The sequence below is a fragment of the Eretmochelys imbricata genome, chromosome 15, assembly GCF_965152235.1.
Source record: "Eretmochelys imbricata isolate rEreImb1 chromosome 15, rEreImb1.hap1, whole genome shotgun sequence".
Taxonomy (NCBI): Eukaryota; Metazoa; Chordata; order Testudines; family Cheloniidae; genus Eretmochelys; species Eretmochelys imbricata.
The window spans coordinates 13,274,090-13,293,670 of NC_135586.1; the positions used below are offsets into that span (position 1 = coordinate 13,274,090).

General features: G+C 44.2%; 1 protein-coding gene and 1 long non-coding RNA gene across 4 annotated transcripts in view; one reads left to right on the plus strand and one right to left on the minus strand.

The window, feature by feature from the left end:
• The first annotated feature begins 23 nt into the window (after positions 1–23).
• LOC144275751 (uncharacterized) overlaps positions 24–19,581 on the plus strand; it is a 29,652-nt gene continuing 10,094 nt past the window's right edge. The window contains exons 1-2 of one of the 2 annotated variants that reach the window (XR_013348096.1): positions 24–1,570; positions 6,531–6,613. This is a non-coding gene — a long non-coding RNA (uncharacterized LOC144275751). The remainder of the gene's footprint in view (positions 1,571–6,530; positions 6,614–19,581) is intronic. The other variant, XR_013348097.1, reaches the window with a different exon arrangement.
• Positions 5,746–10,892, minus strand: LOC144275749 (D-dopachrome decarboxylase-like). Of its 2 annotated transcripts, XR_013348095.1 has the most exons (4): positions 10,743–10,892; positions 9,891–10,066; positions 8,053–8,220; positions 5,746–6,840 (listed from the first exon to the last, which is right to left on the minus strand). XR_013348095.1 is itself a non-coding variant. In XM_077835276.1 (3 exons), the coding sequence occupies exons 1-3, from the start codon at positions 10,848–10,850 to the stop codon at positions 8,148–8,150; spliced, it is 357 nt and encodes a 118-aa protein (XP_077691402.1). In that variant the 5' UTR covers positions 10,851–10,892; the 3' UTR covers positions 5,746–8,147. The 2 variants fall into 2 exon arrangements, 1 of the variants encoding a protein (XP_077691402.1); XM_077835276.1 differs by having other exon boundaries at positions 5,746–8,220.

Below are 19,581 nucleotides of genomic sequence, written 5' to 3' on the forward strand. Positions count from 1 at the left end.
TCGTTGCCGTCACGACCTTAGCGCGCGCCGTGCTGTCCCTCCATTGGCCCTCGGGAGCCACCGTCCCATGACTCGTCCTGCCCGCTCTCTCGTGTCGTCGGGGTGCGTCCCTCCCTCTCTCACCGCGTCACTATCAGCCCGTTCCGCGCGCGCACGGGGCCGTCACGCAGCCCAGCCCCGCCGCCGCCGCCCGGCCTCGGGGCTCGACCAGTGACTGACCAGAGCCGGCCCGGCTGGAGCTCCTGTCACCGTGCGTCTAAATCACCGAATCGGTCCAGGAGCTGTGTCACTGGCTCTCTCCAGAGCGCGCCACGTCCCCCTGCACCGTCCTCACCCCCCGGCCTGGAGCATCCACACGTCAGCTTGAGGGCATTGCCTGAGGGGTTGGACATAACCATGCCTAATGTAAAGCAGTGGCGAAGTGCTTTGTTGAACCAGGGCCCTGGTGCTGCTTGCGGTATGTTGCTGGCCCTCCTTCACTATCTCCTTTCCTGGCTTTTCTTCCTGCTGCCTTCTGTTTTCTGCCAGTGCCCATCAGGTTCCTGTGTTTGAGACCTGTTTCATTTTTATATCCCATCTCTGGGATTTTACCGCTCATGCATTCAACTACTGCCTTTTCTCTGTGGTAGCGGTCTGTTCAGTCCTCTCTCTCTGGGTGCGTTTCTGACATTTCGTCATGGATGCCTAGCTTCATCTGAAACTCATTTTCTCAAACACTGAAGTTTTCTTCTTTCCTTCCAGTCCTTCTCAGCTGCCCTCCTTTATTCTGTGTATTCACAGACAACTACATAATCCTCCCTGTTTCCCCAGCCCATCATTCCAGTGTTTATTGTATGTTCTCACAACTTAACTGAAAGTGAGCTGTTGAATCTTTAACAAAACTGTCCTTTCTCCAAAATGTTATTTACTTAAGTTAAATCTGTGCTAACAAAAAGCAGAGTTTTAAAAAGTGTCAGTAAAAATCCTTTCCCTGTCAATTGCTCAGTTTTCACCAGTTAGCTTGAGTTACAGGCTCAAGTTACTCCACTTGAGCTAGCCAAGCTCAAGGGAGCGTGGCCATATTGCAGCATCACACTTCACCTGCAGAGAATGATTGTGATAGCAGCAAAGAGTGATTGGATTAGCATCCGATAAATTGTGCTAACTTGAGCTGTAGCTGCATCCACACCGCATTAATAGCATATACCACCTGACAGACCAGCTAGCTCAAGTTTAAAGCATCACTTTAACTCAAGGTAGAGATTTTTGTCTATGAACTGGAGTCGGATTGGGTGTAATGCTTGAGTTAAATCTCAAGCTAAGCATTGCAATGAAGACAAGCCCTTGCTCTATATGTGTATAGTATTGTGTAGAGTTAGAGCACTATGTAAATGGATTGTAATAATAAACATGATGCTTTGTTCTTATAGAATCATAAAAAACATAGAGCTGGATGGGACCTGAAAGGGGTCATCTAGTCCACTCTTCTCACACTGAGGCAGGACCAAGTATACCTACACCATCCCTCACAGGTGATTGTCTAACCTGTACTTAAAAACCTCCATTGACAGGAATTCCACAACCTTCCTTGGTAATGTATTCCAGAGTTTAACTGCTCTTCTAGTTAGAAAGTTTCTCCTGATATCTAACCTAAATCTTCCTTGCTGCAGATTAAGCTGATTACTTCTTGTCCTACTTTCTGTGGACATGAAGAACAATTGATAAGTTATCAAAGTCAAGTTAATTACAATCACTTTAACCAAAGTGAGCAATTTATCAAGTTACTCTGATGGTCACTAAAGGGCATATCATAACTTGTGCATTTCACTGGAGCACCCTATAGTCAAATGTCTAACAACAGCTGAAAGGTTTCAGAGTAACAGCCGTGTTAGTCTGTATTCGCAAAAAGAAAAGGAGTACTTGTGGCACCTTAGAGACTAACCAATTTATCTGAGCATAAGCTTTCGTGAGCTACAGCTCACTTCATCGGATGCATACAGCTGAAACATACACAACAAAGCTTTAGTCATTTTTTGGTGCTGGATCTTTGATCTTTTTCAGAATATGAACCTCCCCTAAAAGGGATTTTTGTAGCTGTGTATCAAATATGTTCACTAAACTTAAAGTGATGATTTTATGATAAAATCATCTGGTAAATTATTAGAGAATGAAGATATCTGTTTAGGGAGACTCTGGAGAGAGTAGAGGACTGGTAATAGGATGAAGAGACTCTGTCAAGCAGATCATTGGACTACAGTGACCAGATGTTACCATCTGATAGCTGTTTGCTCACCAAAGTGGAATAAGCTGATGCTGTCAGTCCTGGTAGACATGTGTACCAGGCATCCATGTTGACAACCTGCAGTGGAACCCAAAGACTGAAAGTGTGGAGACTGAAGTACCCTCTCAGTCATGGGTTTGTGTTGAAGTATGCTGGCAGGGTTATGTAGGAAACCTATTAAGAACATGATTGTAAGGAGAAATTAATATGTTTCATCAGTCTGGGTTTGGTATTTTCATTTGTATTTTATTTTTAAAATTAAAACAGATTAATTGCAAATCTGATTGTAGAATGGGCATTTGTTTACAATGTGGAAAAGGCTGTGTAGATAATGAGCAGTGGGTTAGTGCATTGGCCTGCCACCCATGTATGTTTAATGAGCAGTGGGTTAGTGCATTGGCCTGCCACCCATGTATGTCTGAGTTCAAACTGGCTTGTCAAATTAAAATATTTTATTGTAGTCTCCCATTTTGTGCTTATTACAGAAACATCTCAGGGATGGGCAGAGAAGACAGATCTGGAATAGCAAGGGTGTTTTAAGTCAAGTTTCAGATGCATTCGGAGAGCTTGTATGGAGGAAGCTTTCGTAGATGACTTATATTGCTTTCTAGTTTATATTGTTGAAATCTCAGGGAATCATATCAGTCTGCAGCCATGCCACCTTGTACTACAAGGAAATCTCCAACCCTAAGTGATATAAAGAATAGTTCCCCTTGTGTAGAATGTACACATATTTATCTCAAAATCTTTGACTCCAGGCTTAAGAAAGCAGACTATCCCCACCACCAGCTATTGTATAAACTGATAATTGGGGATGGGATATTCATACACCTTAAAGCAATCTCCCCACATGGTTGTTCTTGTAACTCAAAAGTTATTATTTAATATTTATATCCTAATAGTGTCCAAAGGTCTTCGACAGGATCAGGCCCCTTGTGCTGGTTAAATACATACACAATCCTTGTCCCAAAGACTTGAGAATCTCAGAATTTATCTTGGAGCCCTTAAATCAGTCTGTTTAAGATTTTGGACATACAAACATGTCAGTACAGAGATTTTGAGCAGTCCAATAAAGATCACTAACCCTTAGAAACAGCAGCCAAATTATTTGACGTTCAAGGCTTGAAATATTTAGAAACTGTAAAAAGATCTCTTGCTGGGTGATGTTGGGGATCAGATGTCTGGCAGGCAGTGTACAAGAAAAGCTGGACAATTTGGGGGAACAGAAGTTTAAATAATTCCTATTGAGAACTATGCAGTTGATACATTTGCTTTTCTTAGATCCAGAGTAACAGATCTAAGCAACTGGGCTGTTAGAGCGTAAACAAATGCTTACAGCTTCCTTTGGTTTCTCTATACTGTACTATGCAGAGTTGTATACTTATTTCAGTTTGTGGATTTAAGGGGCCTGCATAACCTCCCTATGCCAGTTTCCTCCTCAAGCCCCAAAACATTGAGCTGTAGCTCAGGAAAGCTTATGCTCAAATAAATTTGTTAGTTTCTAAGGTGCCACAAGTCCTCCTTTTCTTTTTGCGGATACAGACTAACACGGCTACTACTCTGAAACGGAGCTAACTGGCTGTTTCGCTAGCCAACATGATCATAGAGAACATTCAGCACTAGCAGTTTGTGGAGTAGGAGAGCCTACAGTGATTTATAGTACCAACTCATAACAGTTGCTTTGATCCCACTCCACCCCCTGCATTGGCCAGAGCCAAATAAATGGTAAGAGGGCTCCGGCTGAGAAAAACCAATCTGTCCCAGCCCTTCACTCACTTTGGTTTAATATTTTAACTGCTATCTTACAAAAGATGCAAAGTCCATGAGCAACGAAGCTCTCAGAAAGTTCCCTGCCCCAGCTTGCTTTATGATTTTGCATTAGTACGGATGTTTTGTCACTAATATAATGTCACAGACATACTGGGAGTGTGAAAGAGATGGTCAACATTGCACAGAAAGTCTGTGACTGGAGAAACCAAAGTAATGGTAGTTCAGGTGCTTGTCTGAACTTACTGAGACTCCTGCCAACACCCAAGACTTTCTTCCCACAAACGTACCACTCCTCTAAATATGCCCTGCTCCCCCTTTATCTGTTGTCTTCTAGGGGGCAGGGAGCCCTCTTGCCTACAATCGCCTCCAGCAGTTGGAATGAGCTCAGAAGTCATTCTCTTGTGCTATCTTCGCATGGCAACCTCCTTCCCAAGCTTTCCCCACTTTTAATTCCTCCAGATGGTATCTATCCCCTTTCCACTCCTTTGTGTATCTCTACACCCCAGGGCAATAGAGTGAAGCTGCTGCTGAGAGCTGGAGAGTGTGTGGAGGCTGCTGCCTCTACTTGTGCCTGCTCTTTTATAGCAATGAGACAGGCAAAGCCAGGAAGCAGCTAACGGGAGAAGCAACGAAGGAGAAACAGCCTCTAAAAGCAACTAGTGGTAGGAAGCCAGCAAGGCAAGCTGGGACATAGGGCAAAAAACAGGATTGTCCTAAGGGAAGTCAAAACTTGTCATCTCCAAGACGGGAAGTCCTTTATAAACCAGAATTAAAGCTACATTTCTGTAATGCTAACATTGAGGTTACTGGGTTTTCTCAGATTGTCACAAAGGGTTCACCTCCACTTTTTTGAGCCACTCATAGGGACATGGGCAGTACCGTCCCCCTGCCTGGAGAGAGGGTAGTAATAGGATCAGTTAAGCTTTAAGTTATGCAGGGCTCCTAGTTTTCCCTAGTAAACTTCCCCAAGTTCTCTGATAAAAAACATAAAAATCCACATTTTCCATGATTAAAGTGAAATGCTGAACTTTAGTTTTCCGAGCCACAATATATATACGTAACAGTTGAACACAATATTTTGATATATTTACAATTTTTAAGTGAGTTTGAAGCCTACCAGTGCCATCAATCATTATAATAAAATTAACAGCATTGCAATTTGTATTTCATACACATACCAAATAGTTCTGTCTGTATGGTATATTTTCAGAAAACTAGTTTTTTTTAAATGCACAAAAACACTGGTATGATCCAGTCACAATGCATTGTTTCTTTACTGTTGTTGATGGACCTGCTGTTTCAGTCTTGTTTTCATTCAGTTTATGTTTATCGTTTTCCATGTGTTCTACAATTGTCTGCCTTTGATGTAATCTACAGCCTTGCTGCATACGGTAATGTTCTGTCTGTACTGTCAACATGAAATTTGTCCTTGCCAAATGGAGAGACAGTCTTTGGGGTGATTTTTAAAGTTTTTGGCATCTTTTCATAACTTTAATCACTCACATCTGGAGGCTGAAGTAAAATTTGAGATACATTAAAAAATGAAGCCCCCCCCCCGCCATTGAGTAACCTTGAAACGCTGGAAGCAGTTTATTGGAATATGTTTAGCTATGTAAATTGAAAGCGTGTTCAAAAATTAACCACAAGGAGGTTGCACACACTGAATAAGTGACACAAGTACTTTCAGTAAAATTTAATTTTATTTTTTCACAAAAAGTAAAAACTAAAGATTCTTTGTAAAAATGTAAATTCAGCTTTTTTCCCATGACAAACGGATTTCTAAGGTCACTGGTCATATGCTCAGTGATACACAATTGTTTCATTTACTATCCTAGTTTTAAAAGCATTTAATTGAAAAGATCTCATGAGAAAAATAAACATAGGCAGCGTGGATAGCTGTGTTATCTACAACTGTGCTTAAGAGCGAGTGAGATACAAGGAGAAAGGGAAACAGAGTGAAAGTATTGCGATAATCTAGTGAATCGATACACACTAAAAGTATTTTGATACAACTTTTATTGACCAGATAAACACCCAACTCATGACACTAACACATAAATCTGCACTTAGTGCAGATTTTATTTAGAGGACAGTGATATTGCAACAATGGAAGAAAGTTATGCTGCATGTGTAGTAACTAGCTTCAGATATTAATAAATCATTGGGTTTTAATTATTTTTGAATAACCTAATTGGTTTCAGTTATTTTTGAATAAATGAAAGACACTTCCAACTTGACACCCACAGTTTTTTATTGTGTTTAAAAAAAATTACAAAACCTAATGGAATAAAAAGTACTCTGTGAGCAATGAAAGAGGAAATTAGTTCATTTTTAAATGTAATTATTCCCTTGCAATGCTGTAAATACCTGACAATTAAACACTGTAGTGGTACATCAGAACCAGAAAATGAAAGATTTAATCCTGACCCTCAAAACACTTATTCACATGAGTAATCCCAATGAATTCAGTGCAACTATTCATATGCCTAAATGTTTGCAGGATTTGGACCTTAGAAAGTGACTACAAATGAAAATGAAACTGACAACTCTATCTTCATTATCTCTGCTGAGTGAAATGCAAAAGTAAGAAAATCCCATAGACGATAAGTAGGGGGGGTTGAGGGGTTTTTTGTAATAAAATATTGTGTATAATCCAGTTATAAAGTGACCAACTAGAAGGGCGCCAAGGGGAAAACTCCCCTACTAAGAGAATGGGCATTACAGCAGATGTAGCAAGGCAGTGGCTCCTCTCCACCACCCACAGAACATTGAAAGCATTTGTAAAATAAAAAGTGTTCTGATATTGCTCACTGTAGTGAGAGGGTTAAGGAAAAGTACTGTGAACACGGAGGCAAGTTACAGGAATTGAAACCAATTACCAGAACCAGCAAAATGAGCTTTGGCCTGCTAAACCCAGGGTTGTGAGTTCAATCCTTGAGGGGGCCATTTAGGGATCTGGTAGATGGGGGATTGGTCCTGCTTTGAGCAGGGGGTTGGACTAGATGACCTTCTGAGGTCCCTTCCAACCATGATATTCTATGATTCTAAAACAATTTCCTGGGCTCCACATCCTAGGGTATGAAATGATTCTGCAATAAGTAGCCCTCTTCCACACATACCCCAGTGCACAATATGCACATTGATATTAAACTACAGGAGTCTATAGACTGAACATGGGAACATCCACCAGTGCAAGCGAATGATCCTAGTGAAGCAGAGCTCAGAGCAGGAGATTAGAAAGGAGCCCTAGCCCAGCCACCCCATACAAGTTAAAAGATTCTTCCCTCAGACCAATATTCTCTCTTCCCAGAAATGGGGAGTAGGGTAGGAGGTTTAGCATGGAAGATATGGTCACAGAAGTTGGAAGTGAAAGATCTCAGGTCCCCTTGACTCTCTCTGCCCTCCACTGGCAGCGAGTAGGCTAACTTCTGTGAATTAGTTTAGTGCCTATTGCCAGACTAATAAGCAACTTTTAGTGACTTCTGGTGTAGAAAAGTCTACAGGGACATGGTCCCAGTCAGCATTCTATCTGGTGGTGAAGTTAACCCCATAAAGTCTCAAGCTGTGGCCCAGGGACTCCTAGAACAGAATTTCACAAGGAAGAGGAAAGGCTGGCACATGACAGGATCTGTCTTTCTCTTGCAAAGCGGCCCTCGGGCTGAACAAAACTGGAGAACCTCCCCTGTCAGTTATCAATGATGCCAGTCACGCAACAGAAAGAAAGAACTGTTCATTGCTAAAGGAAAAGACTACAGAACTTGGATTAACTGGATCCAAATAAGGAAGGCCATCATGACGCTGCTGATGACAAAACAAACTTCCAGCTAAACAAAGCTCACAATTCAAGTTTTGTTTGAGATCATAGGTAACTGCATTGTCTCTGGGCCACAAGACAGGTGTGAGACAAAGACCTCCAACTGTTACTGTCAAAGAGTTTGGCTGGTAAGCCCCACTTTGGAGATGTGTGCACATAGAAAGCAGAAACAGAAAGGAACTATATGAGTGGAGGTGCAGAAGGATACATATCAGATCTTGCATAGAAATAAACAGGTAGAGCTGGCCATCCTCGGGTTGTGCCCTCCACAAGGGTTTCTTTTTAATGGGTTTCTTGAAGAGATCATAAGAAAGTCATGACAGTTCCTTTCTTGCCAATCTGCCAAGGTTCCAGTGGATAAAAACGGATAACAATCCTTTGCGTGTGAAAGAGGAGAGAACAGAGGAGGAAAGGAAAGCTTATTATTTTATAATAGAACATTATCTCCAGTAAGTTCTCTCAACAACCCAGAAACACACCATTAAACATAGCTCTCAGTGGTCGGGACTTAAACGCTCTGACTGTAATAGGAGCAGGCTTTTTTATATGGGACAGTGTGTGAACGGGTTCTAAAGTCCTGTCCACACCCGCAAAAAGTTAAACTGTTAACTATCTATTTATCCAAGGTACATATATGTAAATTCTCATTGCTGTATCTGAGCGCCTGCTGACCCCAAACACAGAGAAGAGCAAGCTGCACTGGGGCTTGCGCTGCTTATGTTAAATGGGGTTACTCCTGGTCAGAATAGAGTACGCCCCACCCAGTTCAGTCAGTGCAAAGTCCTGGATGTCCTTGGCTATCCTTGCAGCTCAAACAGTGTCAGCATTGGTGCAGCTACACAGAATGCTGAATTTAGAGCTATTCTTAGAAGTAGAAAATACCTTAGTCACATGGAAACAATAGGAATTCACTGCCTTTTCATTTCAGGCATCTGCCCTATTTATGTTTCTGTATTCCCCTTAGCTGTTTGAAAATAACCAGTGTATAACCACCATCCATGTCCACCAAGCTTTTGTTTACCAGCCCTACTGCCTAGGAGGCAAGACCTAGTAGCAGCAGGATTCCAGGGGCAGCCAGTTAGGCAACTGGCCTAGAACCTAGTTAATATTTCTCTTATTCTGTTGTATGACTTTTTAAAAAGATTTCTGCTAGTCATAAATAATTCAATACAGACAATTTCTCCTCCATATAAACACAAAGGGAAAAATAAGACTTCACCTCTCCCCAGAGCTATGAAATACACATGGAGCGAGTTTCTCTCTCTCTGCTACTGCTGGAGTAATGGGAGAACGAGAGAAAGGGGCAGAGAAAAAAGATTGACAAATCCACCTGAAAGGCAAACTAACCCCTTTGCTACCACCTGGCACTGATGGGTGATGGTGGACATGTCTGGCCTTTAAATAAAAAAATAAATTTTATTTTTCCTGTACTAAATAAATTCTGACATCCAAGACAGTAATTAGCCCTACTGAGGAGTTATTTGGATCAAGGATGACTAATGTTGTAGCAAGCTTTATGTGACATGGTGGGGATGTGGAGTCAGAGCTGCTAAGTACCAGAATAGGGGAACCCCCAATTCATCCAGCCCTAACAATGATGACATTCAATTGCCATCTCTCTTCTTTCTCTGGTTTCACTCCAATGCAGCTCTGCTTCTAAATCCTCTACCCTGAAATCCTTGCTCATGTGCCACCAGGCTCTCAGGGCATTTGGGGGTAACTCTGCTTTGACTACACCTGGGACTTCACCCCGCATTCTCACAATTAGGCTCAGCCTTAGAAAGCCAGGAGAGGAGCAAGAAGGAAGATGCCCAGTCTAACGAGTGCAGGAAATTACTAACAGGGCAGGGGGGGAAATCAGGAGGACTGGAGGAGAGAGACCCTCCCTGCCAAGGCCTCTTATAAGCTTCCCCTATTTGTACTTAAACACAAACCTTGATTAGTGAAGCTCCACAGCACTGAGCTGGGTCTCACTGGGACGCTGTATGAAACTCCCCTCTACCTGTTGAATACACCTTCCTCCTACTCTCCCTGCACTGCACTCACCTGTCTGCACCGAGCCCCAGCTCCTTGGTAAGGAACTCAAAGAACTTGGCACTGTGCCCTCTGTTCTGCTCCGCAGTTCCCACCACTGCAATGGATGAGACGAACAGCTGAGCGCAGGGCGCTGCGGAGCCTCCAACCACCATGGACAAGTCGCTCTTCACCGTGACGTTTATCCTCTGCCATGCCGGGCACACCCAGGGAAACAGCCATGGGAGGGAAGGAAACACAGGACACAAGCCTCACAGATATGAGCAGTGTGTGTCATGAGGAGGCGCTGGTGCCCTGGGCCACTCACCCCGTGCACCCCAGGGGAACCCTGCCTTGCCCTAGTCCAGGGGTTCTCAACCTTTTTCTTTCTGAGACACCTCCCCCCCAACATGCTACAAAAACTCCACAGCCCATCTGTGCCACAATAACTTAGTTTTCTGCATAGAAAAGCCAGGGCCGGCACTAGGGGGTAGCAAGCAGGGCAGCTGTCTGGGACCCCATGCTGCAGGGCCCGCTGCAAAGCTACATTGCTCAGGCTTCAACTTCAGCCCCAGGTGGCGGGGAGCAGGGTCCCAGCTTTCAGCCCCATGCAGCAGGACTTTGGCTTTCTGCCCTGGGCCCCAGTGAGCCCAAGGCTGGCCCTACTTGGTGGCACCCCCGCAACCTGCTCACGGCCCCCACAGGGGGACCCCAGACCAGTGGTTCTCTCTTTCCTAGACCAGGACCCCCTCTCATCTAGCCCATACCCCGCAGGGGGTGCGGGGCCAGGGACAAGCTCCGCGCATCTGCCGCAGGCCCCGCTGCTCCTCCAGGGCAGCCGGCCGAAAGGCCGCAGCATTGCGCACGCCGAGGCAGGAGACTCACCTCCTCGGGCTTGCTCAGGATAGCCGCAGCGGCCGCGCACAGCTTGCCGGCTAAGCCCTGGGGCAGCTGAGCGGCCGGGAGGCTGGTCTCCAGCTCCAGGAACGGCATGGCCGAGGCTAGCGCGGGCTGCTGGGTCACTCCCTGCGCGGCCGGCGCGGGCTGCAGAGCAGGGGGTGGGAGCGAGCGCCGGGGCTCGCGATTGGCTGCGTCTGGAGACACCCTCCTCTGCCTGTCTCTGCGCCCTGACCCCTTGGTCCCTGGGGACCATCCCTGAGCGGAGCAGGGGCAACCTGGCCCACCTTCGCTCCTCTCCCGGTGACTGGGGGTGGGGATGGGGGGGGGAGATTTGCTTTGGCCTTTTATGAACACCTTGCCACAGCCACGGATGTGCCAGCTGTCACGGTGATGCTGCCTAGTACGCAGGGCTGGTCCTGCCCAGACAGGACAGGAAAAGCAGTTCCCCGGCCTCCAAAGCTGGGTGTCCTGTTTACCAGATCGTACACTAAAACATAGTACAATGGATTTGGTGCCCTGATTTTTGTGAGATTTATTTCCACGTGGCAGAGAAATCTGATTCTGCTAGGGGAATTTTGGAGTCTGCCTTAGCATACGTGCAGTGTGCCTCTAGTGGCATGTGACCAGGATTCATCACTGAATTTGGTCCGCTGGTTGGATCATTAGTTTTCCCAGCCTGGGCCAGGTACTGACCCGGAGCATGACGTGAACGCTGATTCCTGCCCCCCAGGGAAAGGAGTAAGACAAAAGGAAACCCTCAATTCTTTTCATTTCCTGGGACACTGGCAGGCAAGGTATACAAACAGGCTATATGGATTGCTTATCAGGAAGGCAGTTCACCTGCTTCATGCAATTCCCTGATCAAGGGTGTCCTTAACAAAGCCACAAATGGAAATATGCCAGTGGAGTTTACCCTGGCTTTCATTTGTCTGCTGGAAACAAATGTTTATTTTTCGCACCCTGAATGCCCTGAGAAGGACAATAGAGGTGAGGGGATGGAAAGGCATAAAACACATACACACACTAATAACCTGAACACTGAAATGTAACAGTAAGTCTTGATGGGCAGCATGATCACCATGGCACGACTGATTTATCACACCCTACCAGCTAACAGAGTGCTTGTAATAATATGCATGTGACTGCGTGAATGCAACCTATTGTGATACTTAATTTCTCTTGTTTTGGCAGCCTTTTTCATATTGCTTTTCCTTCCCTAAAGACTGGGAAATTATTTCTACTCTTTGTTGGAAGATGGATAGAGGGGTTGATGGGCCTACAGCTGGCTGGGGCTCTCTGCCTTCCATGTGTTCATTGCTTCTTCTCACTTCAATATCTCATCTTATTTAGATATTCCACATGGAGAAATGGGGTGAAGAAAATATTCTCCTTTTCACTAACAGCTGCTCCATGTGTGGTTGCTAAAATCCAAGAAGCCTGTTTTAGAGGTTACGTCTCCCACGTTACTGTCCAACTGATGTGGCTATTTATAATATATATTATCATACCCAACTCTTTATGCTGAAGTGGTAATTGTGATAATGGGTAACACTATCATTATAAAAAAGTTCAGCTACAAAATCTGAGACTGGCCCATGGTTTGAATTTTGTGATGGGGAGTTAATGATGTACAGCTTTTGAGTGGAAAAACCTCAGTAAAAATGGACACTTCCAGAAGATTAGGGCATTTAACAACAAAACAAAACCCACTAACCCTAACTGGAGCTTCTTAAGAAAGGAAAGTGTGTATGTAGGAGAAGGGAACAAAGCTCTGCTTTAAGTTGACTGCATTTCAAACCCAGATCTTCTAAAAGCAAAGACAATGAAACACTCAAAGACAGAAGACTGCTGCATTTTTATTTTGAACGTATACTTTGCAATATTCTGAAGACGCACACTGGCAGCTGATGAATCTGAGAGGTAAATGTCTGATATAGTCTAAACAGATTCAGAAAATATCGGTACATAAAATACACAACTCCTGCGCTGAGCTGTCTAGGAAGCACAAGCAGTGACATTACTGTGAATGCCAGAGTTACCTGTCTGGCTGAAAGACTGTTCTATCCGTGTGAATAAGCTATAGTAAATGCTTGTTTCTATTTTTAATTTCTATTTTATAGCAGTAACAACATATCAGACAATGCATTTCCAAGACTTGCACAAAAGATTTGGCACTTCCCATGATAGAAGACACCTGATGGCTGGTATTCTGGGCATGCAACTGCACAGAAAGTGCACTGCTTTGGGTGTCCAATGGCATCATTATTTCTAGCAATATTTTAAGAGCACAAAATCCTGGATAGATGGGGCACAGGAGGTTAGAACAGAAAATTCCCCAAGGAATGAGTCACTTCTCTGTGAAGAGTGGCACTGGCAATTACAGGATGAGGAGAGGAAAATAAGAACGTGTGCTGCCCAAAGAAGCTAAAATGTCCCAGAGATTAGTAAGCTTTCACAGAGAGAAATCCAGAGCATGTGTGTGGAAAGGGGTTGAAGACTCTCTGCTAGAAGTCTGCATTCTTTTTGAGTTTTTCAAAATTGTCAAGGAGCAGAGAAGCTGACAGTCAGCATGAGGATATTTAAGAGGACTGCGACGAGGAAGCCCTGTGAGAGATAGTAATGGGTGAATTTCCTGGGGACCACACACTGTCTCCTTCAAGTGACAAAAAGGCAATGGTTAAGGGAAAAAAGGTCTAATTTTAAAGTGCCCTTCAGTGGTTCACTGTTAGAGGATAAAGACAGAACATGCGGAAAAGTTCCACTACTCAAGTGAAACCTGTGGAAAGTTCTTTCTTCTTGGCACAGGGTAACTGCACATAACAGGGGAATTTGGGGGTTGGATTTAGAAATACATTCAGAAAAGTCTAGCAGTGAGGGAATACTTCACATTTCCTCCTACTTCAGCATCTTCAGCAGCAGAGGTTTCATTTCCTTCTTCATCTGTGGGTCAATCTGGACTTTCCTCAAATCCTGGGCATTCAGGATCCGTTCATGCACTTCTTGGAAGAGCTCCTTCCCCACAGCTTCCTCCACCTGGCTGCGCCATGCCACCAATTTGGGTCAGCCCTCAAAGATGTTGCAACCAGCACCTACGGACTTTAAAGAGAGAAAGACACAACAGCCAAACATGGTGAAAAGGAGAGGGATTCATTTCAAGTAACTGTGCACAGCAGAATCCTGCCCTGGATTACCATGTATCTGCCACAAGTAGGAAGACAATTTGCTGACTAGTGTCAGCGTCATCCTCAATCTGCTCCAGCACCTAAATGTCTGAGCCTGACTTGAAGGGTGAGGTACATCCTCATTGCAATTCACGTGGTGCTTATTGCAAAACCTCAGCCACTAGAGGTTAAGTCAGGAGATAATGAGCCAATTTCTCCAGCAGCATAATACCATTGAAGCTAATGAAGTTACATCAGCAGAGAGTTTGGCTTAATAGCTGTAACAGTTCTCACATGCACTAAGGCATGATCAATGAGAGAACACAAAATCATCATTTAAGATCAGAATTGCAGCATCAGCAGTTTTTCTTGCCCTCTCAAAAGTTTATCTGCAGGGTGACCCGCTCTTTGGAGGGAGGCAGTACTGCCCCGTAAAGCATTTGGAGGAGAGGTGGAAAGTGCTGTAACACAGTACTCCAGGCAAGTGATGGATCCATATGGGAGCCACTTCATTTTACATGCTGTATTTTGTGAAGTCACTGATTGGCATTTTGCAGACTGAGAGCAGGGAAATTACTTGGGGAGGAAGCCTGCCCCCCCCTTGGGCTGGGCTCTTTATTTTAATCTAAACATCAGTTCCCTGTTGCTCCTCATTTATCCTTCCTAGGATTTGAATTCTTCACAAGAAGGATAGAAAACTGTAATGAGGAGGGAATGACATGAATGAAAACATAGGATTTGGGGGCAGGGCAGAGCTACGCTGGATCAGACTCTTGTATAGTATCTGCCATCTTTGTGAGGTAGCTGAATCCTGCTTCCCTTCTCAGTCATGTGGTGCTGCATCAACCCCCCCTTCCCATCTCCAGGGAAACTGCAGCAGCACCACATGCTGGTCTTCAGGCAGTATAGACAACACCAGTTTTTCATGATGCTGAAAATTCACTAACAACACTCCTACACTCACCTGCATGAGCTCTGTGATAGCCACCAGGTCTGCCAGAGAAATCTCGCTGCCCACAATGAAGGGCTTGTCCTGCAGGAACTTCTCTGTGAACTTTTTCAGGGAATTATTCAGCTCATCCAAAGCCTCCTGCAGCTTCTGTAAAGGTATTGGATTTCCTGTGAATAGGGGAATCACCATCTGCATGAGGAGGAGGGAATAGGATTAGCTTCCATACACATGCAACGAAATTTAGTCATCACCAAATGGGGAACTGCACAGTTTGCTCCATAGATTTACAGGAGAGCTAATCTGGAACCCAGCTGTATGAATCCTCTATTTCTCTGTACCTCTAAGTATCAGCAATCAGAATGAGACTTAATGGGATCCTCCAAACAGCTGGATGTTGTTCTGTTGCATTTCTGAGAATAATCTGTGGATCTCAGATATCCTTACATCAAATGCTGGCAGCATATGCATCAGGTTTCATAGTCCACTTCTCGTACTGTCTTTTGCTCCTACTTAGTAGGTGAAGTAACCTTTTAATTTAAGTGGAGCGCTAGGATCCCTACAAGTTTGGTTTCATTAATTTACCCTCTAAGAGGAGACATACCAAATCTCCCAAAGACTCTTGGCTTTCCTGCATGATCTTGCTGTTCTCCATGAGACCACTAGAGGGAGAAAAGAGCCAGGTGCATGTAGTTTACCACATGGCATCATCATTATAATTTGTTTCAGAGTGGTGGCCGTGTTAGTCTGTAGCAGCAAAAAAACCGAGGACTATTTGTGGCACCTTAGAGACTAACAAATTTGTTTGTCTCTAAGGTGCCACAAGCACTCCTCGGTTTTTTATTATAATTTGTATTATCATAGCACCATGTAAGTGATTTGTATGTGTATGTATATTGTATATACACATATTAAATATGGATTTCTGTATGTTCACCAATTGGCTGGTTATGGTCACAAGACATATGGACAACCACCCCCAAAATGCAGCTATTTAACCTTACATAGGCACTTAAAAATGTGGGAGCACTTAAAAAAAATAAAGACGTTAAATGCCCCTCATGGCTCTGTATGGAACTCAGGAGTGCTGCTAATACTCAAACTAACTACAAATGACCAAATCGGGGAGTGGTACTTGGCAGCTTGGATTAAGTACGGAATCTTGCCCCATGACTTGCTACAAAGGCTAAACTGGTTCCTCTCTGGGGAGGTCCCCAGAACAAGAGATCTACAGAAGCAAGAATGTCTCCGGAGGAAGTCTGCCAACAAACCAAAGCACACAAGGCAAGAATCAGAGATTCTAAGGCTAGAAGGAACCATTGTGAACATCTAGACTGACCTCCTATATAACACAGACCACAGAACTTTTCCAAAATAATTCCTAGAACATAGCTTTTAGAAAAACATCCAATCTTGATTTTAAAAAGAATCCATCACAACCCTTGGTAAATTGTTCCAGTAGTTAATTACTCACTGTCAAAAATTTACACCTTATTTCCAGTCTGAATTTGTCTAGGTTCATCTTCTAGCCATTGCATCATTTTATACCCTTTTCTGCTGTACTGAAGAGTCTATTATTAAATATTTGTTCCCTATGTAGATACTCATAGACTGCGATCAAGTTGCTCCTTAACTTTCTCTTTGTTAAGCTAAATAGATTGAGCTCTTTTAGTCTATCACTATAAGGCATATTTTCTAATCCTTTATCATTAGAGGCTCTTCTCTGAACCCTCTCCAATTTATCAACATCCTTCTTGAATTATGGGCTCCAGAACTGGACATAATATTCCGGCTGTGGTCACACCAGTGCCAAATATGAAGGTAAAATAACCTCTCTACTTCTATCTGAGATTCCCATTTATGCATCTCAGGATTGCATTAGCTCTTTTGGCCACAGCGTCACGTTGGGTGCTCCTGTTCAGCTGATTATCCACCACAACCCCAAATCTTTTTCAGAGTCACTGCTTCCCAGGATAGAGTCCCCTATCCTGTAAGTATGGCATATGGTCTTTGTTCCTAGATTTATACATTTATATTTAGCAATATTAAAATGCACATTATTTGCTTGCATCCCATTTGGCAAGTGATCCAGATTGTTCTGAATCAGGGACCTGTCCTCTTCATTATTTACCGCTCCCCCAATTTTTGTGTCATCTGCAAACTTTATCAGTGCTAATTTTATGTTTTCTTCCATATCTTTAATAAAAATGTTAAACATTGTAGGGCCAATAACTGATCTTTGTAGAACGTCACTGGAGACACATGCATCCAATGACAATTCCCCATTTACAATTATATTCTGAGACCTATCAGTTAGCCACTTTTGAATCTATTTAATGTGTGCCATGTTAACTTTATATCATTCTAGTTTTTTAATCAAAATGTCATGTGGTACCAAGTCAAAGGCCTTTCAGAAGTCTAAGTATGTCCTATCAACACTATTAACTTTATCAACCAAATTTGTAATCTCATAAAAGATATCAAGTTAGTTTGACAGGACCTGTTTTCAATAAACCCATGTTGATTTGCATTAACTACATTACCCTCCTTTAATTCTAAATCAAGTCCCTTATTACAACAAAAATGATTAGGGGACTGGAACACATGACTTATGAGGAGAGGCTGAGGGAACTGGGGATGTTTAGTCTTCAGAAGAGAAGAATGAGGGGGGATTTGATAGCTGCTTTCAACTACCTGAAAGGGGGTTCCAAAGAGAATGGCTCTAGACTGTTCTCAGTGGTAGCAGATGACAGACAAGGAGTAATGGTCTGAAGTTGCAGTGGGGGAGATTTAGGTTGGATATTAGGAAAAACTTTTTCACTATGAGGGTGTGAAACACTGGAATGCATTACCTAGGGAGGTGATGGAATCTCCTTCCCTAGAAGTTTTTAAGGTCAGGCTTGACAAAGCCCTGGCTGGGATGATTTAGTCAGGGATTGGTCCTGCTTTGAGCAGGGGGTTGGACTAGATGATCTCCTGAGGTCCCTTCCAACCCTGATATTCTATGATTCTATGATTAGCCACTCCATTATCTTGCTGATTGCTGTCAGGCTGACAGGCCTATAATTACCCAGATCATCCTGTTTACCCTTTTTAGAAACTGGCACATTAGCTATCTTCCAGTCTTCTGGCACTTCCCCAGTACTCCAAGACCTATTGAAAAGCAACATCAATAGTCCAGAGAGCTCCTCAGCCAACTCTTTAAAAACTCTTGGATGCAAGTTGTACTTCCGGCTCAGGTACAGAAGAATCGCAGTGCTGCCCAGATAAGAGGGGAAACAGTAGGCCTGTGAGCTAAGGAGAGAACAGTTACATCCTCCTCGTCTCCTTACATCGCTTCCATTTAGAAAGTGTGGTAATGTTAGGGGTCAGAGAACAGCGCAGGAGCTAGAAGGTCAGCACTGCTTGTTCCGCTGATAACCCACAGCACCTTTACACTTTAAGAACCACAGACCAATGATATTTTATAAAACTATCATCATGCAGTATAATGTAGTGTTTTCTGCATTTCCTTTTCCCTCTCAGCTGTTTTAGGGCCTGATCCAATTCCCAATGAAGTCAATGGGAAACCTTCCATTGACTTCAACAGACATTGGACCAGGCCTTTATTTTGTCAGTTTTTTGTTGCTATGAAAAGTATATTGCACATGTTCCTTACAAAGACATGGCTCAGAGAATTCATTCTCTCAAAAATACATCACTTGTTCCCCCCCCCACAAATATAAACAAACTTAGAACTTGCAGATTGTGTCCTGGCAAAGAAGATAAGCCTTGTGGAAATCAAAGCTCTCTCAGAACCAGACTGATTCTAATGGGGCTTTCAGGGAACCCTTCTCCTCGGCTTCTTGAAACACTGCTTTCCCATTTTGCTCTCTGTTCACTTGCAGTCTTGAGGAGTGGCACCATCTTTCTAGGTTGCCGGGGGAGTGCTCAACCCCCATTCCACCCCAGGCCCCACCCCCACTCCACCCCTTCTGCCAAGCCCCCACCCCTGCTCTGCCTCTTCCCATTCCCGCTCTGCCCTATACCGCCCCCTCCACTGAGTGTACTCCACTATCGCTCCCCCCCCCACCTCCTGCATGCTGCTGAACAGCTGATCCTCGGTGGGCAGGAGACACTGGGAGGGAGGGGGAGGAGCTGACTGGCGGGGCCTGTCGGCAGGGGAAGCACTGGGGGGATGGGGGAGGAGCTGACTGGGGGCGTAGCCGGTGGGTGCTTCACCCACTGTTTTTTTTCAGCACCCATGGAGTTGGCGCCTATGGTCTTGAGCCACCTACATTTGTGTGAATCTTAGTATCAGGAAAGGTGCTAAGATCCCTTCAGGCGGGTCACAGGCTGAATGAAAAAGGAAGGCCTAGTGCCACACTGCCCCCTGCACGTACAACTTTTTCCTCAATACACTCCAGGTGTGTTTTACTGAGACACAGATTGGCATTAACACTCCCACGCCTTGGTGAGATTCCAATCTGGGGCCCCAGGAGAACATTCAGCCAGCCTGCTCTTCTCAGTGCCTCTGGGAATCTGAAACCAGCCTTATTACCGGCATGTCCTAGCACACTGCAAGACCAAACACCATCCCAGGATCCTTGTAGAGGCGGACTGCAGCAGACAAACATGCCGCTCAGAAGTGTTACGGTTGTAAATACTGCGATAAGGATGTGAGGTTTCTACCTCTGCATTCTAACCTCTCTCCTAAGGTGAAGCTTCCATCCTT